At 26.6% G+C, this 27,793-nt stretch overlaps 5 protein-coding genes across 5 annotated transcripts in view; 4 read left to right on the top strand and 1 right to left on the bottom strand.

Moving 5' to 3' along the window:
* Positions 1-1,797, top strand: part of LOC134830569 (BMP-binding endothelial regulator protein-like) — a 32,908-nt gene extending 31,111 nt beyond the window's left edge. Inside the window, exon 7 of the mRNA XM_063844095.1 lies at positions 32-1,797. Within this exon, the coding sequence (XP_063700165.1) occupies positions 32-1,401 (1,370 nt within the window). The 3' untranslated portion in view covers positions 1,402-1,797. The remainder of the gene's footprint in view (positions 1-31) is intronic.
* Positions 1,798-5,816: 4,019 nt separating this feature from the next.
* On the top strand, positions 5,817-9,507 carry LOC134831395 (heat shock protein 83). Its single transcript, XM_063845114.1, is given in 3 exon segments — positions 5,817-5,957; positions 7,128-8,774; positions 8,776-9,507. Coding segments are annotated over 2 exon segments (2,145 nt in total). The 5' UTR covers positions 5,817-5,957; the 3' UTR covers positions 9,274-9,507.
* Positions 9,508-12,210: 2,703 nt separating this feature from the next.
* On the bottom strand, positions 12,211-15,113 carry LOC134829612 (WD repeat-containing protein 43). The gene is made up of 4 exons (XM_063842787.1): positions 13,783-15,113; positions 12,846-12,974; positions 12,530-12,789; positions 12,211-12,463 (listed from the first exon to the last, which is right to left on the bottom strand). Exons 1-4 carry the CDS (start codon positions 15,048-15,050, stop codon positions 12,282-12,284), a joined length of 1,839 nt encoding a protein of 612 aa, XP_063698857.1. The 5' UTR covers positions 15,051-15,113; the 3' UTR covers positions 12,211-12,281.
* A 1,424-nt stretch (positions 15,114-16,537) lies between these two features.
* Positions 16,538-19,965, top strand: LOC134829748 (solute carrier family 2, facilitated glucose transporter member 1-like). The gene is made up of 4 exons (XM_063842991.1): positions 16,538-17,073; positions 17,150-18,223; positions 19,423-19,525; positions 19,585-19,965. The coding sequence occupies exons 1-4, from the start codon at positions 16,984-16,986 to the stop codon at positions 19,842-19,844; spliced, it is 1,527 nt and encodes a 508-aa protein (XP_063699061.1). The 5' UTR covers positions 16,538-16,983; the 3' UTR covers positions 19,845-19,965.
* Positions 19,966-23,019: 3,054 nt separating this feature from the next.
* On the top strand, positions 23,020-27,646 carry LOC134829087 (clavesin-1-like). Its single transcript, XM_063842080.1, has 2 exons — positions 23,020-23,045; positions 26,656-27,646. Exons 1-2 carry the CDS (start codon positions 23,020-23,022, stop codon positions 27,644-27,646), a joined length of 1,017 nt encoding a protein of 338 aa, XP_063698150.1.
* Positions 27,647-27,793: the final 147 nt, after the last annotated feature.

Below are 27,793 nucleotides of genomic sequence, written 5' to 3'. Positions count from 1 at the left end.
ATTTTTTTTATTTTTTTTTTTTCTTTTTCAGGAAAATGCATTTTAGCACGTGGCTTCCATCCGCACGGCAAACAATACAACGCAGATCTCTGTTCAAAGTGCACGTGTCACAACGGCACATCCGTTTGTCGTCGCAACTCGTGTCCCGTACTGGAATGCGCTCCCGAATATCAAGAAAAACCCGATTTCGAGTGTTGTCCGCGTTGCATGCGTCAAGCTGAAGTGCGTTCGACATGCAAACACGAAGGAAAAGTCTATCAGAACAACGAAACATGGAGCAATGGACCTTGTCGCTCCTGCGAATGTCGTGCTGGGGAGATTCGTTGCGCCCTCGTTCAATGTCCTCAAACCCCAAAATGCCGCACAAACGAGAAATTGGTCTTCATTCCGGGTCAATGTTGTGCGAAATGTGTCGAAAATCCCGCCGTTTGCACCGTTTACGGGGATCCGCATTACAAAACGTTCGACGGAAAGCACTACAGTTTTCAAGGTTCGTGCAAATATCAGCTCACGAAGGATTGCGTGGATAACGTTTTTGAGATTCGGGTGACAAATGACGCTCGCGGAACGCTACATTCGGCATGGACTAAAACGGTGACCTTGAAAATGGGTTACATCAAGGTCAATTTGGGGCAAAAAATGCGCGTGAAGGTGAACGGGACGCGAGTTATTGAATTTCCGTACGAGCAGTATGGACTGAATATCACGAAAAACAAGAAAGAGGGCATCACAGTCGACACAGACATCGGAATTCGCCTTTCGTGGGACGGAAATAACTTTTTGCAGGTAGAGGCCGCCACTAAATACAAGAATAAACTTTGCGGCTTGTGCGGAAATTACAACAACGTGTTCCGGGACGACTTGAAGCATCGCGACGGACGAAATATGTCGGATAACGAAGTGTGGAAATTCGCCAGTTCGTGGCGCGTGGGCGGAAGTAAGGCTTGTACGCGTCCAAAAGACGAAATTAAGCGCCCTCTATCGATATCGGATGCATGTATAAGACGCCCCTCGGCGAAATGTCGCCCCCTGAATTTCTCCACAGACGTTTTCAGCGATTGCCAAAGTCACTTGAACCCCGAAAAGTATTGGGAAGCGTGTCGCATGGATATGTGCGAGTGTCGTTCGAAGTTTTGTTTCTGCGAAAGTTTCACGGCATATGCGCGCGAATGCCAACGCCAAGGCATCGAGTTACCGAATTGGCGCGAACAAACGAATTGCACGTTGCAACAGATCCAGAATCGAACGCAGCTCGCGATACGGGAAGCGCGATTGTTGCAGCACGAAAGAACGCGCAAAGAGATGATGCGCGACTATCCGGGACTTTTGCATCATCATCGACTGCAGAAACATTACAAGATGCGAAGTACGAGAGCGCCGCCTCCGCCTCTTTTTAACTAAATTTTAACATTTTTTTTTTTTTTTTTGACAAAAAAGCTGCCATCTTCGACAAAAAAAAACTTTTTGAAACACTTGAAACGTTCCAACTGAATGACGGAAAATTTTTTTACGATCGCTTGTACTCTCAAGTTTGGTTCACGAGGAAAAATTAAAAATTCCAAAGAACAATCCTGTGAACGAAACATTCAAACTTCTACTCTCTCTCGTTACTTTTCTCTAAAAAAAAAAATAAATTTAAAAAAAACGCTCGATCGATGTTGCGCTTAATTTCATCGTGTTCGCATAATAATTCAGCATCAGTATTTTTATATAAAAAAAATTAAATAAAAAAAAATAATTTTTATATAAATATAAAATTTTATGTAGATACCAGAATTTAAAAAATTAAGATTTATTTATGTTGTCAAAATTTTTGCAAAGCAAAAATAATTTTTTTAAATAATTTTAAAAAATTTAAAAAAAATTGTACAGTAAATTTTTGCGGGAAAATAAATAAAAAAAAATTAAAGTTGTAAAAATTAATTAATAATTTTTGACAAAATTTTTTTTTTAATTAAAATAATTATTTAGAAGGCCTTTTTCTAAACAAGTTAATTTTTCGAGTATTTTATTAAAGTTAAAAAAAAATAATTTTTAATTTAAAAAAAAATTAAATAAATAAATTATTTAAAAAAAGTTCCGGTTTTAGTTTTAAAGAACTTCAGAGAATAAAGTGCCAGAAAAGTGCTTTCTTTACGCAGTAAATATTAAAAAAATATATTTAAACAAAAAAAAATATGTTTTGTAAGGATGGGTTAGAAAAAGTATTTTAAGTTTAAAAAATAAAATTACATGACAAAAGCATCACAATACTTTTTGTGATAACTTGTGAGTAGGTTAATTGTCGCAAAAACAAAAAAAAACTTTTCCTTTTCTATTAATTTTGATCAATTTTTCTGAATCTCTTTGAAAAAAAAAAATAAAATCCAGTGAAATATTTTTTTTAAACTTGTTAGAAAAGAGACCAATTTTGTTTTTAAGCAAGAAACAAAAGAAAAGTATTATTAATGTTTAAGTTTAAAAATACGTCCTACACTAAGATTATTAAAAAAATTTAAAACGAAGCCTTTTTTTATAATTTTTAATAATTAAAAAAAAATAATTACAACAAATTTAGATCAATTTTCATTCGCTTTTAAAATTTTTGCCTTACGAAAAAAATACAAAAAAAAAAATAATTGAATTGATCTCATCAGATGTTGTTGTAAAAAATAAAAAAAAATATTTATAATTTTGAGATCTATCCGTGATTTTTTTTTTTAAATAAAAAATTATTGATTAGGAAAAAAATTGGTGAAATGTCTTTGGAACGCAAAAAAAAAAGAAGAAACTGCATTGAATGTAGTAGTGAAATTTGTACAGGAAAAAAAATTTCTTCATTTTATTATTTATTTATAAAAAAAAGAAATAAATAACTTAAAATAAAGTACTTATAATTATAGAAAAAAAAAGTTCTTGTAAACTTATATAAACAAATAATATTAATAATAATAAATAAAATTAATTAAATTGACTGACTGAAGAATTTCAAAGCCATTTCAGCCATAAAATGTATACATTATTGATGGACTATTCTACATTAATTATAAACATATAATAATATATAAAATAAATTGTGTTACAAAATATGAAAACAAAACTATATTTGCTACTCTTACATTTATAATTATGATACTACAAATTACATGAAATAAAGAAGAAAAAAAATTTAAATAAAAATAGCAAAGAAAGAAAATGAAACAAGCGAATGAATGTATGACGATTATTTATAATAATAATAATTTATGAATATTTAAAAATATAAATAAAATATGGAAAAAAAAATTTAAAAATAAAATAAATAAATGATCAGAAAAATAAATTACAATCGAAAAAAAATAATTAAAACGAAATAAAGTGTGTGGTTTATTTTTTTAATATTAAAAGTGAATAAAAAATAAGGTAAGATTTTTAAATATTTTTTATTTATAATTATTTTTATTAAAATTTTATATTTTTTAAAAATTTATTAATAATGATTTCATTAATTTTCAATTTATTTTCTTTAACTTAACAAATATATATATTTTTAATTTTTTTATATAAATTTTCTTAAAATAATTTTATAAATTTTTTATATAAAAAATAATTTTAAATTAATTTATTTATTTAAATTTTGTTTTCTATAATTTAAAAAAAAATTTTAAATTAATTTTATTTTTTTTAAATTTATTTATTAAATTAATTTTTTTTTAATATTCATTTCGATTTTTTTTTAATAAAAAAAAATATATAATTTATTTTTTAAAAAATTAATTTTCCATCATTCTAAAATTTAATTTATTTATTTCAAATTTTATTAATTTTAATATTGTTTTCTTAAATTTTTAAATTAAATACCAATAAAAATTATTTAAATAATTAATAATTTTCATAAAAATAATTAATTTAATTTATTAAGATAAATTTTATTTAACTTTCTTTTAATTTATTAATTAATTAAAAAATAATTTTTTTAATTAAATTTTTTTAATTTTTTTAAAATTTAATTAAATTAAATTAATTAATACAATTTATTTATTTTTCAATTAATTAATTAAATTTAATTTTCTTTAAAAAATTCGATATTTTTCTCAGAATTATTTTTTTTTTAATTTTAATTTACGTAAAAAATTCACTTTTTTCAATTGTTTACTTTACAAAAATTCACCCAAATCGACGCGCCATTGCCGATATTGCATAATTTCTGTGCCGTTTCTTTCTTTAATTGATCTGTCAGGTTACAAGTTTATTATCCAAGACACAAAGAGAATCAGTTAATGTCGATCATGTGCAATTTTCAGTATTTTAACACACTCGACTAAAATAAATAAACGGAAGATTTCGCGAAACGTTTTGCAGACTCGCAGGTCGTGTTTCACCTGTTCTCGTTGCTCGTTGCAATAATCGCGCGAATTCTCGAGTCTTTTCATCTTTTTTTGTGAAAGACAAGACGTGTGTCTTGAATAATAATTATTTGTCGGACTTTGTTATGTAAATGGAACTAAAGTGTTTTTAACCCGTTATTGCGCGATTTTTTGCTTTTTTCAGAGAAAAATTCTCGACGCGGACCAAAAACGGGTTAATTTCGTAAAATTATTATAAACAAAGTAAAGTCACTTCCAAATGTGTAAATTGTTAACGCAACAAAAGCAGAGGCCCCAGACAGCGAGCGAGCGCAACGCGGCGAATGTTTACACAATTTAAAAATCGTTTGTTTAGCTAATAATTTCCAAATACACTTTAAGACTTTCTTTCAAGTCCTGACCTTTTTTTCTCACACACGAACGCAGGCGAAAGACTCGCTCCGGCAAAATTATTATCAGTTTTGATGAAATGTTTATCTACTTTCCTCGTGTAATTTATTCGCTGCTTTCTTGTTTCTAGACCGCATTGAGACGAGTTGGAGGCGTGACGTAACGACGACGCAGTCTTGGTCAATGTTTGTTGTCGCTGCAATTAGATCTTCATAAATTTGGGTGATTTAGGAGGCAATTAATTTACGTTTTTTTTCTGAATTTTCTTTTTTAAAAAGAAATTTCTGTTGTTGGTAAGTTGAAAATTTTCTGAAAAAATATAAAAAAAAATTATTAAAAAAAATATTTTAATTTTTTTGATTAAAAATTGAAATTATTAAGAAATTTTTGAAAAATTTTTTAATCATAATTATATAAATTTATAAAATTCATCTATATTCATCTTGAATTTTATAAATTTTTAATTTTAATTTAAAAAAAAAATAAAAATTTATAATTTTTTTTTTTAATTTTTTTTAATTTTTTAAAAAATATTTTAATATAAATTAATAACGAATTTCCTAAAATTGTTTAATAATAAAAATTAATTTAAAATAATTTAAATTAAATTTAATTAATTAATTTAAAATAAATTTTAAAAATTAAATTAAATTAATAAATAAATTTAATTAATTGATTAAATTTATGTATTTATATAAAAAATTAATTATATTTTAATAATTTATTTTTTTAATTTAATTTAATTTTATTTAATTTATTTTTTTAATTTAGTAGTAGCTTTATTTACTTTTAAGATTTTTTTGAAATTAAATTTAATTTTTTTTTTAATAATTTAAAATATTTATTTTCTCAATTTCAACAGTCAATTTTAATTTAAATTTTAAAAAATGCGTTTGATTGCGTTCCATTTCGCCGCTCTCCCATTCGAATTCGCCATCTCTCTTTTTCCGCCATTTCTCTCCCAAACCACGTTTTTTCCGTACATCTGTAGGCATCCGGTTCTAGAACATTCGCGAACATTCTCGAAGTTTCCGGTCCGTGTACCCTTCTGTGCGGTTATACTATATAAACGCGTGAGCAACTTTGCACCGCAAGTTTATTTGAATCCAAAACGTTGAAGAGGCAACAGCCAAATCAAAAAACCGGAGAAAAAATCAAAGAAAAATCAAGAAATTGTGAAAGAAAAGTGCATCAAAAAAGTCTGAAAAGTACCAAGTGAATTAAGAAAAATCCACAAAAAAGGTGTGTTTAAAAGTTTTAATTGACAAAAATAATTAAAATTGAATAAAAAATCGAGAAATTCTATTAAATCCTGTCACATTGTGAAATAATCCGAAAATTAGTCATTCTCGCGTGTTTTCTTAAGTTTTTTTTGTTAATTTTTGTGCGTTAATTAATTTTTTTATCAAGAACCTTGTGCCAAATTTTAGAATATGATTGATTTTTAAACGTTTTCCGTGAAAATTGGTGTCAAGGATGGAAAATCGATTTTTTTTCCGTACTTAGCTGAGCACATGTTTGAGCTTTGGGGAAGTTGCTCGAATGTTCCCAAGCCAAGTTTTCGTTACCAAGAGGATTTTATAGAATTTTCTCGATAGTTTTAATAGAATTCTTTTAAAAATTTACTTTAATTTAAAAAAAAATTTAAATTTTCTTGAAAAAAAAAAATTATTTCAAAAATTTTATTATAGAAAAAAATTTTTTTAATAAATTTTAATTAAAAATTTTAATTAAAAAAATTAATTATAATTAAAAAGAAAAGATTTTAAAATTAAATAATTTTTTATTAAAAAAATTTCTTCAAAAATAAAAAAAAATTGTAAATTAATTTTCTTCAAAAAAAAAAAAAATAAAATAAAAATTAAAACAAAAAAAAAAATGTAAAAAAAAAAATTTAAACAACAATTTTTTGAAAAAAAAATTAATTAAATTTATAAAAAAATATTTTTTTAAAAAAAAAATAATAAAATTTAATTTAAATTTTTAATTGAAAATATTTTTCAAAAAAAAATAGTTTTTGTAAAAATTTATTTTCTTTAAAAACTTTAATTTTTAATTAAAAAAAATAATAATAATAATTTTTTTTTTAAATTAAATTTTAAAAAAAAAAAATAAAATTTTTTTTATTTTATAAAAAAAAATAAATTTAAAAATTTTATTCATTAAAAAAAATTAATTAAAAATTTCTTCAAAAAAAATATTTTTTAAAAAATTATTTAAAAAAAATTTTCGTAAAAAATTATTTTCTTTTAAAAAATTAATTTTTTAAATAGAAAAAATTAAAAGTTCTTAATAAAAAAAAATATTTTAAAAATTAAAGTAAATTTTTAATTAAAAGATTTTTTTTAAAATTTAAAAAAATTCCTCAAAAACAATTAAACTAATTTTTTTAAATTTTTTCTCTCATTCCAGATGTCTGAAGAAGTTGAAACATTCGCTTTCCAAGCTGAAATCGCTCAGCTAATGTCGTTGATCATCAACACATTCTACTCGAACAAGGAAATCTTCTTGCGTGAATTGATCTCCAACTCGTCAGATGCCTTGGACAAGATTCGCTACGAATCCTTGACGGATCCCTCGAAATTGGACAGTGGTCGCGATTTGCACATCAAAATCATTCCCAACAAGGAGGCCGGCACCCTCACAATCATTGATACCGGTATTGGCATGACGAAAACGGATTTGGTCAATAACTTGGGCACCATCGCAAAATCCGGCACAAAAGCTTTCATGGAGGCTCTCCAAGCTGGCGCCGACATTGCTATGATCGGTCAATTCGGTGTCGGTTTCTATTCCGCCTATTTGGTAGCAGATCGTGTCACTGTGACCTCGAAACACAACGACGACGAGCAATACGTTTGGGAATCCAGTGCTGGCGGCTCATTCACGATCCGTACTGACAACAGCGAACCTTTGGGCCGCGGAACAAAGATCGTGTTGCACATCAAGGAAGATCAAACGGAATATTTGGAGGAAGCTCGCATCAAATCGATCGTCAACAAGCATTCACAGTTCATCGGATATCCAATTAAATTGGTTTGCGAAAAGGAACGCGACAAGGAAGTCAGCGACGATGAAGCCGAGGACGAGGAGAAGAAGGAAGATGGCGACAAAAAAGACGACGAACCCAAAATCGAGGATGTTGGCGAAGACGAAGATGCCGACAAAGGTGAAAAGAAGAAGAAAAAGACGGTCAAGGTCAAATACACCGAAGACGAGGAACTGAACAAAACAAAGCCAATTTGGACCCGCAACCCCGACGACATTTCCCACGAAGAATATGGCGAATTTTACAAATCCCTCACCAACGACTGGGAAGATCACTTGTCCGTCAAACACTTTTCCGTCGAAGGTCAGTTGGAATTCCGCGCTTTGCTCTTCGTCCCACGTCGAGTTCCCTTCGACTTGTTCGAAAGCAAGAAGAAAAAGAACAACATCAAGCTCTATGTGCGTCGTGTCTTCATCATGGACAACTGCGAAGACCTCATCCCCGACTATTTGAACTTCATGAAGGGCGTCGTCGACTCCGAAGACTTGCCGCTGAACATTTCTCGCGAAATGTTGCAACAAAATAAGATCCTCAAGGTCATCCGGAAGAATTTGGTGAAAAAATGCCTTGAATTGTTCGAGGAAATGACCGAAGACAAGGAAAGTTACAAGAAATTCTACGACCAATTCAGCAAAAACTTGAAGCTCGGCGTTCATGAAGACTCGACGAACCGCGCAAAATTGGCGGATTTGCTCCGTTATCATACCTCGGCCTCCGGGGATGAATATTGCAGCTTGGCTGATTACGTTTCACGCATGAAGGAAAATCAAAAACAAATTTACTTCATCACGGGCGAGAATCAAGAGCAAGTTAGCAACTCGGCATTTGTGGAACGTGTCAAAAAACGCGGTTTCGAAGTCATTTACATGACAGAACCCATCGACGAGTATGTCATCCAACAGCTGAAAGAATACCAAGGCAAACAACTCGTTTGCGTCACAAAAGAAGGCTTGGAACTCCCCGAAGACGAAGCTGAGAAGAAAAAACGCGAAGATGACAAAGCCAAATTCGCCGGGCTTGTGCAAAGTCATGAAATCCATCCTCGACTCGAAAGTTGAAAAAGTCGTCGTCTCAAACCGTCTCGTAGATTCCCCCTGCTGCATTGTCACCTCGCAATACGGATGGTCCGCCAACATGGAACGTATCATGAAAGCCCAAGCATTGCGTGATAGCAGCACGATGGGTTACATGGCAGGCAAGAAACACTTGGAAATCAACCCGGATCACAGTATCATTGAAACTCTTCGTCAAAAAGCCGAAGCCGATGAAAATGACAAGGCAGTGAGGGATTTGGTGACACTTTTGTACGAAACTTCCCTCCTTTCGTCCGGATTTTCGCTCGATGAGCCACAAACCCACGCTCTGCGTATCTACAGAATGATCAAACTTGGCTTGGGAATCGACGAGGACGAGCCAATGCCCGTTGATGAACCAGCGACGACCGCAGGAGACATGCCCCCATTGGCAGATGCGTCAGAAGATGCTTCGCATATGGAGGAAGTTGATTAAATTTAGTTTAAAAGCAGTTTTCCTTTTGACTCTTAATGCAAACCAAAACTTAATTTGTAATTTTTTAGAAGATAATTTTGTTTTTGGATGAGACTTGAATGTTTTAGGATCCTTAAAACTTTAACTTTGTATGAATGTGAAACCATAGTTATTATTTTTTTTTATTTTTATCTTCATTCGCATACATCATTAAAATAAATTCAGAAATAAAACATCATTAATGAGTTAACAGAAAAAAAATTGTTTTTTAATTTTTCTCCTTTTGAAAAAAATTTTTTTTGATCCAAGTTTCTTTCTTTGAAAATTTTTCTTTAAAATATTAAATTTTTTTCGAACAAAAATTAAAATTTTCTCTCATTTTAATAAAATTATTTGAAATTTTTCTTGAAAATTTTTTTCATGCATTTTTTAAATAATTTTTAATTTTTGATGCAAAATTTTTAAAAAATTGATCGAAAAATGTATAAAAAAAAAAATTTCAATGGGTTATATGATTTTTGATGGCTTAACTATAATAAAACTTTGAACCAAATTTGAGCGATTTTTAAAAATTTTCAAAATATAAAATTTAAAAACAATTATTTTATACCTAATAATAATAAAAAATAAAATAAAAAAAAAAAAAATAATTAAATTTTAAAAATAATTTCGTCAAATAATTAAAAATTTAAAAAAAATAATTTTTTTTTATTTTTAAAAATTAAAATTTAATTAAATTATTTTTTAAAATTCTTATTGAAAGAATTTTTTATTAAATGAATATTTATTCAATTTTATCATGTTTAAAACTAAATTTTTAAATGAATATTTATTCAATTTTTTTCAAAATTTTTTTGTTTTTTATGATCGAAATCATCTGTAGAATGAAATTCAATTTTAGGCTTAAAAGTGATCAAAAAATGACTTGCAAAAAAAATCAGAGTTTGAACCTCCAAACTCTGATTTTTTTGTTTCGTCAAATATCGACCCAATATGATCAGAAATCATCTTTAGAATGAATATTAATTCAATTTTAGGCTTAAAAGTGATCAAAAAATGACTTGCAAAAAAAATCAGAGTTTGAACCTCCAAACGCTGATTTTTTTGTTTCGTCAAATATCGACCCAATATGATCAGAAATCATCTTTAGAATGAATATTTATTCAATTTTAGGCTTAAAAGTGATCAAAAAATGACTTGCAAAAAAAATCAGAGTTTGAACCTCCAAACTCTGATTTTTTTGTTTCGTCAAATATCGACCCAATATGATCAGAAATCATCTTTAGAATGAATATTTATTCAATTTTAGGCTTAAAAGTGATCAAAAAATGACTTGCAAAAAAAATCAGAGTTTGAACCTCCAAACTCTGATTTTTTTGTTTCGTCAAATATCGACCCAATATGATCAGAAATCATCTTTAGAATTATTCAATTTTAGGCTTAAAAGTGATCAAAAAAATCAAAAAAATCGTCAAATATTGACCCAATATAATCATCGACCCAATATGATCAGAAATCATCTTTAGAATGAATATTTATTCAATTTTAGGCTTAAAAGTGATCAAAAAATGACTTGCAAAAAAAATCAGAGTTTGAACCTCCAAACTCTGATTTGATCAAAAATTGACTTGCAAAAAAATCAGCGTTTTTACATCCAAACGCTGATTTTTTTGTTTCATCAAATATCGACCCAATATGATCAGAAATCATCTTTAGAATGAATATTTATTCAATTTTAGGCTTAAAAGTGATCAAAAAATGACTTGCAAAAAAAATCAGAGTTTGAACCTCCAAACGCTGATTTTTTTGTTTCATCAAATATCGACCCAATATGATCAGAAATCATCTTTAGAATGAATATTTATTCAATTTTAGGCTTAAAAGTGATCAAAAAATGACTTGTAAAAAAATCAGAGTTTGAACCTCCAAACTCTGATTTTTTTGTTTCATCAAATATCGACCCAATATGATCAGAAATCATCTTTAGAATGAATATTTATTCAATTTTAGGCTTAAAAGTGATCAAAAAATGACTTGCAAAAAAAATCAGAGTTTGAACCTCCAAACTCTGATTTTTTTGTTTCATCAAATATCGACCCAATATGATCAGAAATCATCTTTAGAATGAATATTTATTCAATTTTAGGCTTAAAAGTGATCAAAAAATGACTTGCAAAAAAATCAGCGTTTTTACTTCCAAACGCTGATTTTTTTGTTTCATCAAATATCGACCCAATATGATCAGAAATCATCTTTAGAATGAATATTTATTCAATTTTAGGCTTAAAAGTGATCAAAAAATGACTTGCAAAAAAATCAGCGTTTGAACCTCCAAACTCTGATGTTTTTGTTTCATCAAATATCGACCCAATATGAACAGAAATCATCTTTAGAATGAATATTTATTCAATTTTAGGCTTAAAAGTGATCAAAAAATGACTTGCAAAAAAATCAGAGTTTGAACCTCCAAACTCTGATTTTTTTGTTTCGTCAAATATCGACCCAATATGAACAGAAATCATCTTTAGAATGAATATTTATTCAATTTTAGGCTTAAAAGTGATCAAAAAATGACTTGCAAGCGTTTGAACTTCAAAACGCTGATTTTTTTGTTTCATCAAATATCGACCCAATATGATCAGAAATCATCTTTAGAATGAATATTTATTCAATTTTAGGCTTAAAAGTGATCAAAAAATGACTTAAAAAAAATCAGAGTTTGAACCAAACTCTGATTTTTTTGTTTCGTCAAATATCGACCCAATATGAACAGAAATCTTTAGAATGAATATTTATTCAATTTTAGGCTTAAAAGTGATCAAAAAATGACTTGCAAAAAAAATCCGTTTGAACGCAAACGCTGAGTTTCATCAAATATCGACCCAATATAAACAGAAGTCACTTAACCAATTTCGATAAATTTTTACTTTTTTGAGTGAATTGAAGCCCCAAAAAACAATTTTTACGAGAAATTTTAACTTTTGAAAATAATTTTCATTTATTTATGCCTATTTTAACTAAGAATCAACTCAATCGGTATCCATTTCACTCTCACTCTCATCTTCACTGCTGTCCTTTAAGGCTCTCCTAACATTTTCATCGCCTTCTTCTCCCATTTCTTCATCTGCGACATCTTCTTCCTCCGAATCGTCGTCCCAATTCAAGTTTCCATCGTCGGATTCTTCACCCAAATGCAAATTTTCTTCATCGTCTACAAAAAAAAGGTAAATTTTAATAAAATTTCTTTAAAAAAATTTCAAATTTATTAAAATCCTACCACTTTTGTCCTCAAAAACCAACATTTGTGACAAATCTATCTCGTTGTCCATGTCTTTGTTGCTTTTGTTCGTCAATTGTGTCGCTATTAAATCCATTCTTCCGTTCAGCATCATCAATGCGGGCAAATCAAACAGTCGATGATCGATAATGCCAAGACAAGTACCGAAAATATCCTTTAAATTATCGCTTCCTAATGCCATCAATTGACTCATTTGCGTTTGAATGAGAGTTTTTAGCCAAATAACGGAGCTTTGAACACTAAAAAGTAATTTTCGATTAAAAAACTGAAGAAAAATGAAAAATTTAAGACTTACTGCACAGTTTTCATCTGCATGAGTAACGAAAGTTCATGAACAAGAGGCTTGATGTACTGTGGCGGAAGCTTTGAAAGTGTCGTTCGGATACCTTCGACATCGGATGTTTGGAAAACTGTTCTTAGGATGCTAAAAATAGAAAAAAAATTAGGTAATTAAAAATTTTGAAAAAAAATTAAATTTTTTTTAAAGTTTTAATTTTAGAATTTCTTTTAAAAAATATTTTTTTTAAACAAAATTTTCTTAAAAATTAAAAAAAAAAAATCTTTAGAAAAAAATAAATTTAAAATAAAAAAAAATCTTTAAAAATTAAAAAAAAATTAAGTAATAAAAAAATTCAAAAGCTTAATTTTTTTTTTTTTGATATTGCAAAATATTTTAAAAAATGCAATAAAAGCTCACAAATTCATAAATCTGTTATTAAAAAAAAAAAATAAAAAAATGGAGAAAGTGAAAAGGTAAAAAAAAAATAAATTAAAACATTAATTCAAAGTAAAATTTCAAAAAAAATAATAGTCGACTTTTTAATAATTTTTTGTTTAAATTTCAAAAAATTTTTTTTTCAATTTTTCGATAAAAAAAATTTAAAAATTATTTAAAAGATAATAAAAAATTTTTTAATTAAATTAATTTTTTTTTTGATAAAATTTAAAAAATTTAAAATTAAACTGAACGATTTATAAAAATTTTTAATTTTTTTTTTAAAAAAAAAAAAATAAAAAATATTAAAAAAAAAACTAAAAATTTACTCAATGATTTTTTTTAAATATTTTAAATATTTTTTATGATTTTTGAAATTTTAAATTATAAAAAAATATTAAAAAAAAAAATAAAAATTAAATAAAATTTTAAAATGTTTAATTAAATAATATTTCAATTTAATTATTATTTAAATTAATAAAAAAAATAATTAAAAATTAGAAAATGAAATTCTTACTTTGCATCTTTGCTGTGAAGTCCTTGAATCAACAATCTCGCCATATTTTTCGGTTGCGGCTCCCCAACTTTTCCCATGCTCAAGTTCTCCAATCTCGTCGCAAGCGGCGTATCGATCGGTTTGAGGTCTTTTCTACTCGCCGTCACTTGATTCAAATACTCAACTTGCCCTTTTTCGACTATCGGCACGACTGTATTGTGCGGCTTTTGTGCATCCAGCTCACTTTGCTTCTTGAATTTCTTCGGATTTTGTCGAATCAAAATATTTTCCTTCAAACTTTGGTCCGGTTGAACATGTTCAAACTTCAGCAACATTCGATCGCCATACGCGACAAGCAATTCGTTGTCCCCATGCCCCATAACGCAAGCCACAACGGGAATTGGTTCACTCACATTATTCACCGCTTCCGAGACAATTTGCAAATTTAGGCGTTTTTTGACGGGTTTTGCTGTTTTCATCTTTTGCATGTCTTGCACGTAGTAATGAACGACTCCCACGCGATTCACTGCCGTCAATTTGAGCGTTTCGTTGAAGACATTTAAGCTAATTTGCACTACCGAGTCATCTGTGACGAAAGATCCGACGGAATTTTCGCCCTCAGCTTCGAGACACCACATCGAGACGATCCGTTCGGTTCTCGAGACACTCAAAAAATAATTTTTCCCGTCATGCGTGAAGGTTTTCAGTAAAGTTACGACACCCGAATGGCCTGTAAACGATTTTTCGCACGTTTCTGTCGCGAGATTCCACACTTTTATGCCTCGCGCTGCGACAATTACGAAATTTTCGATCACCGCAATCGCTGTAAGTTTCTGTTTTCCCGCTTGGAATGCCTGAACTTCCTTTCCGCCATCAGCCAAAGTCCATTTAACGACTTTTGCATCGTTGCCGCAACTGTAAATGAACTCCCCATCATCATAAAACAAGTCTGTAACAGCATCAGAATGCCCGTTTCCCGTGAATTCGCGTTCGATTTGCCCCTCGGCGAAGGAATACAAAACAACTTTGCCGCTACTTGTCCCGAGAACCAAATAAAATTTCAAATCTTCCTTCTTTTGCTTCTTTTTTGGCGTTTTTTTCGTGCTACGAGCAACTTCGATCCATTTCAAGCACGTTATCGGCGAGGCAAGATGCAAATTCGGCACATATTCTTGACGTAATTGGTTCTTTTCGGTATCCCAGATTTTTAGTTTGCCTGCTTCGTCGATGTAGGCGAAGAATTTTCCGTCAGAAGAGAACTCCATGACGTGATTTAAGTCTTCTTGCATTTTTTCGGGGCGGTTTTTCGTGAGCTTCAAGAAATTTGTTTTGAAAATTCACGTGGAGATGGTTTGTTTTGACGTTCAAGTGACGTTAAGAATTTCGATGTGTGTGTGAGAAAGAGAAATGATGGTTGACTAGCCCTTGGCTTGAGAAATAAAAATAAGAAAAAATTATGGAAATTTGATTAAAATATCGGAAATTTAAATTTTATAAAATTTTTAATTAATTTTAATTTATTTTTTATTTAAATTTAATTTTAATTGAATTTTAATTAAATTTATAAATAATTTAAATTTTGTTTTCATTTTATTTATTTTTTTTAATTAAATTTTTAATTAATTTTAATTCGAATTATTTAATTTAATTTAATTGATTTTCATTAAAATAAAAAAAAAATTAATTTAATTTTAAAATTTTTATTATATTTTAATTATTTTCAGTTTAATTTTTTTAATTTTTTTTAATTTTAATTAATTTTTTTTTATTTTTAATAATTTTAATTTTATTTTCAGTTTAATTTTTAATTGATTTAAGTTTTATTTTCAGCTTAATTTTTTTATTAAATTTTTATTATATTTTAATTATTTTCAGTTTAATTTTTTTATTTATTTTTTAAATAATTTTATTTTCAGTTTAATTTTTTTTATTTAATTTTTAATTGATTTAAATTTTATTTTCAGCTTAATTTTTTTATTAAATTTTTAAATAATTTTAGTTCAATTGAAATTTTAATTAAATTTTTAATTGATTTTAATTTCATTTTCACTTTATTTTTTTTATTTAATTTTTAATTGATTTTAAATTCATTTTCACTTTAATTTTTTTTATTTAATTTTTAAATAATTTTATTTTCAGGATAATTTTTTTTTTATTAAATTTTTAAATAATTTTAATTTTATTTTCAGGATAATTTTTTTTATTAAATTTCTAAATAATTTTAATTTTATTTTCAGATATTTTTTTTTAATTTAAATTTTATTTTCAGGATAATCTTTTATTAAATTTTACAATAATTTTAATTTTATTTTCAGGATAATTTTTTTATTAAATTTTTAAATAATTTTAATTTCATTTTCAGGATAATTTTTTTATTAAATTTTTAAATAATTTTAATTTTATTTTCAGATTATTTTTTTTATTTATTTTTTAATTAATTTAAATTTTATTTTCAGGATAATTTTTTTATTAAATTTTTAAATAATTTTAATTTTATTTTCAGATTAATTTTTTATTAAATTTTTAAATAATTCAAATTTTATTTTCAGGATAATTTTTTATTAAATTTTTAAATAATTTTATTTTTAGTTTTATTTTTTTATTATTAATTTTTATTTAAAAATTTTTTTAAAAATATTTCAGGATATTTGAAACAAAAAATTCCGACCACCCCTTGTTCAAAAAAATTACCTCCCCGCTAATTCAACTCATCAAACGTAAACACCCCCCATGCAAATTTCAATTTCTCCCTAAAATCTCCTTGGTCCATCATCCACAGACCCACAAAACTAAACAATCGCAAACTTGATTGTGCAATTTATTTCTTCTTTGTTTTAAATTTACAAACATTTTACGCGACTTCCTCATCCTCCAACTCCTGTCACGAACAAATTTTTCACCTGTTCTTGTACTTAACGCATCAAATCGAGCTTCAAAAGTCTGCAATGAACGAAAAAAAGTGTTCTGAAATTTTATGACAACTCACACAGAGACAAGAAAGAAACAAAAAACAAGAAAAAGTTAATAAGCAAGAATTCTAATTTAAATATTTATTAATTTAAAGTTCAACATCTACGATACACACAACGCAGAGATTACGCAGAGTGGATGATAACCGTGTGTTGCTGGAATGTCGTAATCTAATCTCTCGATTGTTTAGTTTTTAATTTTTAATTGGTTTTTCGGAGGAGATACGTTCATTTAAGCAGAAAACTCGAATAAATGGCAACGAATAAGTTACTTGAGGAAGGCACCGCGAACAATCCAAGTACAAATGTGACGCCAAGTAGGGCGTTACTGCCACGACAAACGGTAAAATTTGCATTTTTCGCCTTTTTTTAGCACTTCGATCGATAATTTTTCGTTTTTCTGTCTTTTTTTTTCGCAGCCCCCTTCTTTATGGACTCCGTGGCTCGTAATAACGGGCGTTTCCACGACATTTGGTGCTTCCATCGCGTGCGGCTATCACATTGGCGTGATAAATTCGCCCGGCAAGTTCATCAAACAATGGTGCAACGAGACAATTTTCGAAATTTATGACACGGCGATGTCACACGACACGCTGGAAGCGCTCTGGGCGTTTATTGTGTCGATTTTTCTCGTTGGCGGCGCGGTTGGATCTCTCAGCGGAGCATGGGTCTCAAATAAGCTTGGGAGAAAAAAAGCTTTTTTTGGATGCAGTGTCTTGTATATCCTCGGAGGGCTCTGTTTTCAACTTTGTCGCTCGTTTTCCTCCGTCGAGTTGCTTGTCGCGGGGCGTTTGGCAGTCGGATTGGCTTCTGGCTTGACAACGAGCACAATTCCGATGTATTTGTCGGAAATTGCCCCCATGGAGTTACGAGGCACCTTCGGGGTACTTGCTTCGATGGGCATCACAGGCGGCGTCGTGGTCGGACAAGTTTTTAGTTTGACGGAAATTTTCGGCACAGACGATTTGTGGCAATTTGCGTTGAGTTGCTACACCGTCATCGTCATAATTTGCCTTTTGCCGTACATGTGGCTGCCGGAATCGCCCAAATATTTGTATCTCGTGGCGAATAATCGAACGGATGCCGAACAGGAACTCATGCGACTTCGAAGCAGCGATGCCCATATCAAGACCGAGATGGATGCGATGAATCCGAATAATCGCGCGAACATTTGCGAGAAAAGGTCGTTGTGTTCGGTTGTTAGAGATCCGAAGCTGTTGTTGCCATTGGTGCTTGTTTGTGCCTTGCAAGGAGGGCAGCAAATGTCGGGAATTAATGCAGTTTTTTATTATTCCGTGCAGCTGTTTGAAAGTATCGGACTGAGTCAGAAAAAGGCGCAGTTTGCGAATTTGGGAGCGGGATGCATTAATTTGTTTGTGGCGTTTTTCAGTCCGGTTTTGATGCAGAAAGTTAATCGGAGACCGTTGGCGTTGTTGTCGATTTCGATGAGTGCGGTGTTTTTGTTTGTGCTGACGTTGGCGATACAGTTCATTGTAAGTAAAAATTTTTATGGGATTTTAAAAAATTAAATTTTTTATTTAAAATAATTTTTTTAAATTTAAATTTTAACAAATATTTTTTTTTTTATTTAAATTAGTTTTTTTTAATAAAATAATTTAATAATTTTTTTTAAATTTAAATTTAAAAAATTTTGTGATTAAAATAAATATTTTTTTTTTAATTTAAATTTTAACTCAAATGTTCAAATAAAATTTTAAAAATTAATATTTCAGTGAAATTTTTTGTATTTTTAATTTTTCAAAACTTTGACAGCTAAAATATTATGAGGAAATTATTTTATTATTTTGTAGAAAAATTTATAAATTAATTTTCTTTTATTTCAAAATCAAAAAAAAAATAAATAAAATTTGGTAAAAAAAATTAACATGTTTAAAAATATTTAAATATTTTCGTAAAGGTATAATTGAAATTTATTTTAAAGAATATATAAATTAATTTTCATTAATTTTTAAAAATTTAATTAATTTTTTTAAATAATTTTGAAAAAAAATATTTTTTAATGATAATTTTTTTTAAATTCGGAATTTTTTTTAATAATTTTATTTTTCATTTTTATAAGAAAATTTTATTTTTAACCATTTTTTTATTAAATTTTTATTAAAAATATTTGTTAATTAAAAAAAATTTTCAAAAAAAAATAAATAAATTAATTTATTAAATTTTCAAAAAATATATTTTTCAAAAAAAAAAATGAATAAATTTTTTTTTTTATTTTTAATTATTTTAATTAATTAATTCTTCAAAAATTATTATTTTAAAAATTAATTAATTAATTAATAATTTTATTATTTTGATAAATATTTTAGCTGTCAAAAATTAATTTTTCCAAATTTTTAATTATTTTTAAATTCAAGAAATTTTAAGCTGTTAAGAAATTTTTCATTGAAATTTGATATATTATTTGTTAAAATTTTTAATTAAAATATTAATTTTTTTAAAAAATTGATATTCGTTTAAAATTTATTATTTGATAATGTAAATTTTAAAACAAAATATTTTTTCAAAAGAATTGAATTAATTTTTATCATTTTTAATTAACAATTTCTTAAAAATTAAATTTTCTTATAGTAAAAAAAATATAATTTTATGAAAAAAATTAATTTTTAATCAAAAACTTTTAAAAATCTATAATTTTTCAAATAATTTAATTAAATATTTTTTTAACTTACAGGACTCCGTGTCATGGTTCGCATACGCCTGCATCGCATCCGTCTTTCTCTACATCTTCTTTTATCAACTCGGGCTCGGTCCATTGCCATATTTCATCGCAGCTGGTAAATATTTTTCAATTTTCTCTAAAAATCAATTTTAACAAAAAAAAAATTCTTTTCAGAACTCTTCGAAGTCGGTCCCCGTCCCGTTGCCATGGCACTCGGAAGCCTTTCGTCGTGGCTCTGCAACTTTCTCGTTGGCCAATTTTTCCCGATACTCAACAGTAAATGGGGTGCCTTTGTCTTTCTTCCATTCGCCACAACGTGCGTCTTACTTACGCTTCTCGTGTACTTTTTCCTGCCCGAGACACGCAATCAAGACCCCTCAACTATCGCACCAAAGGTTTCCAAAGGATTCAAATCGAAGGTAATGCGTGACTGAAGTGATTCCAAAACTCTGATATTGTTAAAAAAAATTACGATAAAAATTGAAAATTAGCTTTTACAAGAAAAAACAAAAAAAATTAGCCTTTTAATGAAAAAATTAAGAAAAAAAAATGAAAAATTGCTAAAACGCACAGAAAAGAACAAATGGCCTTCGAAATTAGATTTTTTTAAAAAATGCAAAAAATTGCTCAAAAAAATTTAGATTAAGAAGATGCTTCCAAGAAGATTTTAGAAAAAAAAATAATTTTATTCCGTGTGTGAGATTTCGTCCCAATTTTAATTTTTTTTTGTTAATTTTTAACTAAGTTTAGTTAATTTAGTTGAGTTTTTAAACATATCCGGGTGAAATATCTCTCTAACAAAAATTTTAAGGCCTTTTTATTAAGAGTTGTCTCTCTAAAAAAAAAACCTTCGTTTTTAATGGAAAAATGTTAAAAAAAAATCAAAGATCAGTTTTAGTGATAATTTTAATGGAAATTGTACATAGAAGTATTATGAACAATAAAGTTTTATTGCTTAAAAATAAAAAAAAATATTTTTTTTGGCTTCAAATGGAAATTTTTTTAAAAGTATGCAATGAATATTAAAAGTAAAAAATTTAATTGAAAGAGCGCGAAACGTGACGAAGCAACTTTTTGCATGACAAATGGAAGTTTAATTGGTTTCAAGTCAATTTCAAGTAGTTTCACACGATGAATTGTGCAAAAGATGCAAGAGACAGCAAATGATGATTAATGAGTTTTTCGTTTTGGAGATGATTTTTTTTGTGATTTTAGGAGAAATTTTGTCTGTCTGTGTAAATTTTTTCATGATGACGAATAAATTTATTTATTAATTTTTTTTTAATTTTAAAATTTATAAAAATTATTTTTTTTTAATTAAAAAAAAAAAAATAAATAAATTTTATTAAAAAAAATTATTATTTACTTTAATAAAAAAATAATAAATTTAAAGTTAAATTATTTTTTTAAATTATTAATTTTAACTAATAAAATTATTTTAAATAAAAAAAATCAATTAAAATTAAAAAAAAAAATATTAGAAAAAAATTAATTTTAATTAAATTTTTAAAATATTTGAATTAAAAAAAATAATTTTTAAAAATATAGATTTAATTTAATTATAATTAATTTTATTTAAACTTAAATTAATTTTAATTAATTAAATTTTTATTTTTAAAAATTATTTTTTTTAATTAAAATATTTAAACTTTTAATAAAATTATGTTTTTTCTAATTTTCAATAAAATATTAAAAAACAAAAATAATTTAAAAAAAAATAAAATAAGCTCAAGTCATCAAAATTTTATTCACTCAGTAACTTTAAAATGCAAAAAAAAAGCATTACGTTGATTGTTAAACAAATTTCGGTACATTGTACTTTACTTGTATGTCAGGTACTCGTAACAAGTATTTGAATTTTTTCTCTCTTTCTGGTCAAATAAATCGTAAATCGATTTCTTGTGTACAAAAATTACATAACTTAAATAGTTTTTTGGGTTATTAGATAATTTTCGGACAAATATTGCTTCGGAATTTGGTGAGAGAAGAAGTACTTGACGTTCCGTGATGCGCAATTTTTGGTTATCGTAGGTCAGGTTTCGACATTTTTTGATATTTTGTTGCTAATTTGAGGATTTTTAATGGTTTTGAGGTAAGTTTTTGTGGTTTAAGTGGTTTTTTTGTGAAGAAATAAAATTTTAGCAATTGCATCAAAAGGTAAGAAATTTATTAAAATGTTAAAAATCAATTATTTTAATTTAATTTAATTATTTTTTTCAAATATAAATTTATAATAATATCGAAAATTTTTGTATGGAAAATTTTGTTCGCTAATTTTTTTTATCCTATGACCTCAATTTGTTGCAAAAAATTAAAATTCAACTACCGCATACCCTAAAATTAGTTCAATATTTCCTAAACAAAAAAAAATCATTATTGCATGATCGGCATTAGAGACAGTTTTTTTCACCTGTATTCATGTCTCGACGTCTCGCAGTTTAATTACACAAGCCAGAGTCAAAGAGTACAAAACACATCAAAACGCACAATGAAACATGATTTATTGTATTTTGGTCAAAGCACAAAAAAAAGTTGTTAAAAAATTTAAATGAAAGTGTCTATCGTGTTTGTGTTACGTTTTGGCACAGCATTCGAGTACCCGCTAAATAACTTACTTCACTTACTATAAATTTGTGAGAAATTTATATTTCGCATCTGAAAATATTAAATTATTAAATTAAAAATATTTTTTTTAAATAATTTGATATCAAATTTTAAAAAATTTAATTTTATTTTATTTTAAAAAATTTTTTTATTTTTAATTAATTTTTTAAAATTAATTATCTTAAAAATTGTATCTCAAAAAATTTAAAAAAAATATTTTATTTTTACAAAAATTTTTAATTAAATATTTTAAAAAGAAAAAAATAATTTTAGTAAATTTTTAATTATTTTTTCACTCATTTTGGATTGAAAAAGTTAAAAAAATAAAATAATCAAATTAATTTATTTTTTTTTTTCAGAAAGAAAAATAATTTTAATAAATCTTTAAATATAGATTATAGATGTAATTTTTTTTAAACTCAATTTTAATTAAAAATTAAAATAAAAGTTTAAAGGAAATGAAAAAATATTTTTTTAAATATTTAAAAATAAAACAAAAACAAAATAAATTTAATTTAATTTTTTAATGATTAATTTAATTTAACATAATTTAATATTTTAAATATTTTTTAAAAATATTTTTTTTTCAAATTTATTTATTTTTGCGAAACACAAAATTCCTACAATTTTTTTCTTCATTATTTGAACGCACAAAGCCAAACGTAATTTTAAGATGCATAATACTCTTTTATAGGTTTTCAATTTCTTTAGACATACATTTCCATACGTAACTCTAAAAAAGTACAACGCGAGCCCAATGATGTGTACCTATGCCCAAAAATAAAAAAAACACAACAAAATTTGAAATGAGGTAATACCGAAAAAAAAATCTGCGTGTACGTGAGAATGGCGTAATGGAGTAATCAGTAATGAAATTTATCTGAACTTTAGCGACTAGTTGTAAATTTGATGTTGAAAGCTACAGACCGTAAATATCTGAGTCAATATTTTGAAATAATTTTAAATAATTTTTGGGAGACGAGTTTCCTGTAGAAAACCGCTAGAATGGGTCTCAAGAAGATGTTTTCGAAGTAAGTTTTGACAAAAAATATAAAAAAAATTAAAAAATTATGGAGAAAAGTGTAAAAATTAAACAAATCACGATTTTTGTTTGGAAATGCACAAAAATGGGTTAATTTTTGAAGAAATGTGATAATTGGAGATGAGTGATTCATTTTTAAAATTTTTTATTAAAAAAAAACGAAATATTGTTTTGTTGATGAATTTTTTGTACAAAAAAAAAAGTGAAATGTTGTAGGAGAGTTAACATCACTTTTTATTTTTTTTTTTTGTTAGATATTTGACCTTTAGAGGTGTTTGTTTATGACAAAAAAAAAAAGAAATTTATGCTTTTGAATGAATTTTTATTTCAAATAATTTTTTTTACTAAATTTTGACTTAAAATGATTTTTATAAATTTTTAGAAAATTATCAAAAATAATTAATTTAAATTATAAAAAAATATAAGACAAATTATTAATTAAATATCTTTATTTATTAAATTAAATACAATTAAATTAATTTTTCTGAAAAAATAGTATATTTTAAAAATTTTTTAAAGTTTTTAATTAAAATAAAAATAATTAATTAAATAATAAATTACAAAAAATAAAAAAAGATGCTCAAAAAATTAAAATTAGCAAAAAAATATTTCAAATTAAATTTTAAAATAAAATTAAAAAATATTTCAAAAAACTATTAATTTAAAATTAATAAAATTAAAATTAATTAATAGATCAATTATCAAAAAATATTTAAAAATTTAAAAAATATTTTTTTCATGCAAAATTTCGTTCATTAAATTATTTTTGTCAAATTCTATTCATTTTTTTTCTTTCTTAATTATATTTTTTTTATAATTTTTTATAAAAAAATAAGATAACAGAAAAACGTAAAAGTTCATTTTTGGTTAAAAAAATCAAAACAAGTTCTGCACCTTTTTCTTTGTTATTATTTTTTTTTTTCAAAATTTGACGCACATCCCACACTTTTTTTTTACAAAATTCTTGTTTCTACAAGTTTTTTTTTGTTTTTGCCAAAATTGAACCATTGACCCGTAGATTATGACGCAAAAATCTACTTCTAGGAGATTCTTTACATTTAAAAATCTAATTAAAACATTAAACTTGTTTTAATTTAGATAAAGTCTTAAGAACTCAATGCCGGAACAAGTTGGAAACCTTGACACTCAAAAAAATTTTTTTTTTGTACGCACGTTAGAAATATTTCTCGTTCAGTGCACAAGAAAGCCAGTTTCGTCTTTTTTTTGAGTAAGGTCAGCATCTGACGCTCGTTGATTTTTATTATTGCTCATTTTTGTTACATTGGATGATTTTTGGACAATTTTTACGCTTTTGCACTTTAATTTTGTGCCAAAAGATGATTTTAAGTCACACTGCAATGCATTTTTTTGCGATTTTAATTCACTTGAGTGATTTATCGACGGATTTCTTCAAAGGTTTTTTTCTGTTTTTGGCAAAAAATAATTTTTTTCTCGAAAAAGAATAAAAAATTATTTTTTTAATATTTTTACTTGAAAAATGTGCTAAAAATGCCTTGAAAAATATTTTGTCACAAAAAATTCGTTTAAATCTCACGTGAATGCAAATCTTTAGTCAAGAAAAAAAATAAAATGTGTGAAAAATTGCATAATAATTATTAATTATAATCTCACAATGGTAAATCAATAACGAAATTTCATGAAAAAATAAAAATATAAAACAATCACTTAATTAATTTTAGCACTTCAGTATTGCTCCGGACACGGAAACGACTTCAACGCTAAAGAAATTTCCAAATTAATTCAACTTCTCGAACACTTTGAGGTAAAAAAAAGGGCAAAAATTGTCATTTAAAATACATTTTTAGAAGTCGTCAAACTGGTTTAGGCAAAAAATTTGAATTAGGAAGCAAAAAAGAGCAACTTTGTTAAGGGCTTTTGATGACGTGTCGTCGTGAATTATGCAGATTATTCAAGTTTTCTGTTAGTAAAGGGTTCAATATTTTTTTTATTGATAGTCTTTTTTTGTCTGGCGAAGAAGAACTAAGAATTATTTTTTTTAGTTGTGAATTAAAGTTTGAATCGTGAACTCTAAATTTTTTTTTTGATAATTAAAAAAAAAAATAAAGTGATTAATTAATGAAGAAAAATAATTAAAGGACAGAAAAAAAATTAAAAAGTGATAATTATGAATATTTTAAGGAAATTAAAGTAGGTTGGCGTGCATTTAAATGAATTTCTTTTAAATTTATTATTGAGCCCTTTTGAGTTTTTTTTTATGTAAATGTGACTTTGATCATGAAAAAAAAATTAATAAATCAATTTTTTGACCATTTAGAAAGTTAAATGAGATTCAAGTTGCAGTTCGATGAATAAATTGTCGAATAAAAAAAATTACCTGTTGGAGTGTTTCATGACATTTTTTGATTATTTGACTGATTAAATTACCAAAAAGTGATAAAAAAAATGAAATTATCCAATTAATTCAAAAATTTATAAAAAATAAAAAAGAAATGAAAAATTAAAAGAAAATAAAAAATAAAATGAAATATCGATTTGAAAAAATTTTTAAAGATAAATTGACTTTCAAAATTTGCATAAAAAATAAAAATTTTTATGAAATCAGTTAATTTTAAAATAAAATAAAATTAATTAAATTATAAATTGAAAAAAGAAAACTTAATTAATTTTTAAACCAATTTTATTTTATTTTTTTTTTAATTATTTAATCATTAAATCAAATTAATTTTTAAAGAACATAACAAAAAAAAAAACATAATAAAAATAATTAAATTATTAAAAAATAAAAATTAAAAAAAATATAGAAAAAAATTAAATAATAAATTTTGGCAAATAAATTTTTGAAAGACAAACCTTCAAAAAAATTTAAAAGTGATAATTTTTTAGAATTTAATTAAATCGATTAATTTAAAATTTAATTTAAAAATAAATAAATAATTAAATTAATTTAAATTTATTAAAAATTTAATTAAATTCTAAATTTCTTTTTTAAACGAAAAAAAATAATTAAAATTGAACAAAAATTTAATTGAAATTATATTTTGTTTGATACAATAAAAAATAAAAATTAATCAATTTTATAGATCTTTTAAAAAGATTCTTCGGTTCTCATATATATAAATATTTTTTTTAAACATTTTTAAAAATAATAATTCATAAATTCGTAAATTTTTTGCTTGGTTTGGAATAATTGAAAAATAACTGAAACTTCAAAAAAAAAAAAAATGAGCTTCAAAAAATAACAGAATATCCGAAAAAGTCTTAAATTAAAAAAAAAATAACAAATTCATTTTTTTTTAATATGAATAAAAAATTAAATTAAAGCTGATTTGATAAAAAAAAATTTTAAAAAAATAAATTTTTTAATTCATTAATTTTTATTAATTTAATTATTTTTATTTTTAATAAAAAATTATTTTAAAATTAGCTTTAATTTAATAATTCAATTTATTTAAATTTTTAAATTTAAATTAAATTAAATATAAAAAATTAAATATTTAAAAAAATTTTCTTACCTTTCGATAATTTCTCCATTCATTCCAATATATTCTATTTTTTTTAAATTTTAATATCATAAAAATACTCAAAAAAATTTAATTTTTTCTCCATCATTTTTGCAGATCTCACAAAATGGAAGCAATTCCCATAGTCGACAAAGCCCCCGAGAAATACGACACCTACGAATGGACTCTTTCCGACGAATACGCCGCCATCGCTGCCAAAGTCTTGCACGAAAACGAATCCGTTCGCACACAATCGCTCGCCCAAATGCGCGAATGGATCGCCAAAGACCCCTACATCGTCTCATGTCGCACCGACGCCGCTTTCCTCATGCGTTTCTTGCGCGTCAAAAAATTCAACGTTCCCGCTGCCTGCGCCCAACTCACCAAATATCTCGTGAACCGCCAACTTTACCCAGCTTGGTACACTCGTCTCGATGTCGACGATCCGCTGATTGTGAAACTTTTACTCGACGGCTTTTTCATCCCGCTTCCGGATCGCGATTCGAGAGGTCGTCAAATCGTCATTTATCGCTTCCAGAACTTAGATCCAGCGAAATATACTTCCACGGATGTCTTCCGGTTGCAAGAATTGTGTTTCCAGACGATGTTTGATGACGAGGAGTCCCAAATTTGCGGTTATGTTTGCGTTTTTGACTATTCCGGGATGACGATGCAGCACGTAGCGATGTTCAGTCTCGTGGATTTTCGAAATTTTTGCAGTTTGGTGAGGAAAAGTGTCCCGATCCGCATCACGAGTATCCTGGTTTTGAATATGCCGGCGTTTTTGCACGCTTTTTACGAGATTACGATGTCGATTTTGCAGCAAAAGTTACGCGAACGCTTCCAAATGTTCAAAAATCTCGAGGATTTCAGGAAAGAAGTCGATATTGAGATGTTTCCCGTGGAATATGGCGGAAAATTGAAGATAAAATCGATTATGCAAGACTTTCAGCGACGAATGCACGCGAAACGCGAGAAAATATTGGCTTTAGATGAGATGTGCATCGACATCCCGAAAGACATGAAGGGCGAATGGTACCAACAAGACTCCAATGGAAATATCGAAGCTGGCGTGATCGGAAGTTTCCGAAAATTGGAAGTAGATTAAGTGAAGCTGTGACTATTTTTTAGCTGATTTGTACTTTTTTTTGTTAATTTTTATCGAAATAAATCAATTTGAACCGTAATTTTTTTTTTGCATTGCCATCCAGTTTCCTTTCGATCAGCTGTCGTCCATGAAAACAACCAGCAGCAA

The sequence above is a fragment of the Culicoides brevitarsis genome, chromosome 2 (genome assembly GCF_036172545.1).
Source record: "Culicoides brevitarsis isolate CSIRO-B50_1 chromosome 2, AGI_CSIRO_Cbre_v1, whole genome shotgun sequence".
In the NCBI taxonomy this organism is placed as follows: domain Eukaryota; kingdom Metazoa; phylum Arthropoda; class Insecta; order Diptera; family Ceratopogonidae; genus Culicoides; species Culicoides brevitarsis.
The sequence above is the reverse complement of the archived record's forward strand: the minus strand, read 5'-3'. Positions and strand labels throughout refer to the sequence as shown.

Coding starts and splice junctions, on each gene's coding strand:
- LOC134829087 (XM_063842080.1), top strand. CDS start 23,020: ATGGGTCTCAAGAAGATGTTTTCGAA. Junction 23,046..26,655: donor CTCAAGAAGATGTTTTCGAA/GTAAGTTTTGAC, acceptor TCATTTTTGCAG/ATCTCACAAAATGGAAGCAA.
- LOC134829612 (XM_063842787.1), bottom strand. CDS start 15,050: ATGCAAGAAGACTTAAATCACGTCATGGAGTTCTCTTCTGACGGAAAA. Junction 12,790..12,845: donor ATGCAGATGAAAACTGTGCA/GTAAGTCTTAAA, acceptor ATTACTTTTTAG/TGTTCAAAGCTCCGTTATTT. Junction 12,464..12,529: donor GGTTTTTGAGGACAAAAGTG/GTAGGATTTTAA, acceptor TTTTTTTTGTAG/ACGATGAAGAAAATTTGCAT.
- LOC134829748 (XM_063842991.1), top strand. CDS start 16,984: ATGGCAACGAATAAGTTACTTGAGGAAGGCACCGCGAACAATCCAAGT. Junction 17,074..17,149: donor CGTTACTGCCACGACAAACG/GTAAAATTTGCA, acceptor TTTTTTTCGCAG/CCCCCTTCTTTATGGACTCC. Junction 18,224..19,422: donor CGTTGGCGATACAGTTCATT/GTAAGTAAAAAT, acceptor TTTAACTTACAG/GACTCCGTGTCATGGTTCGC.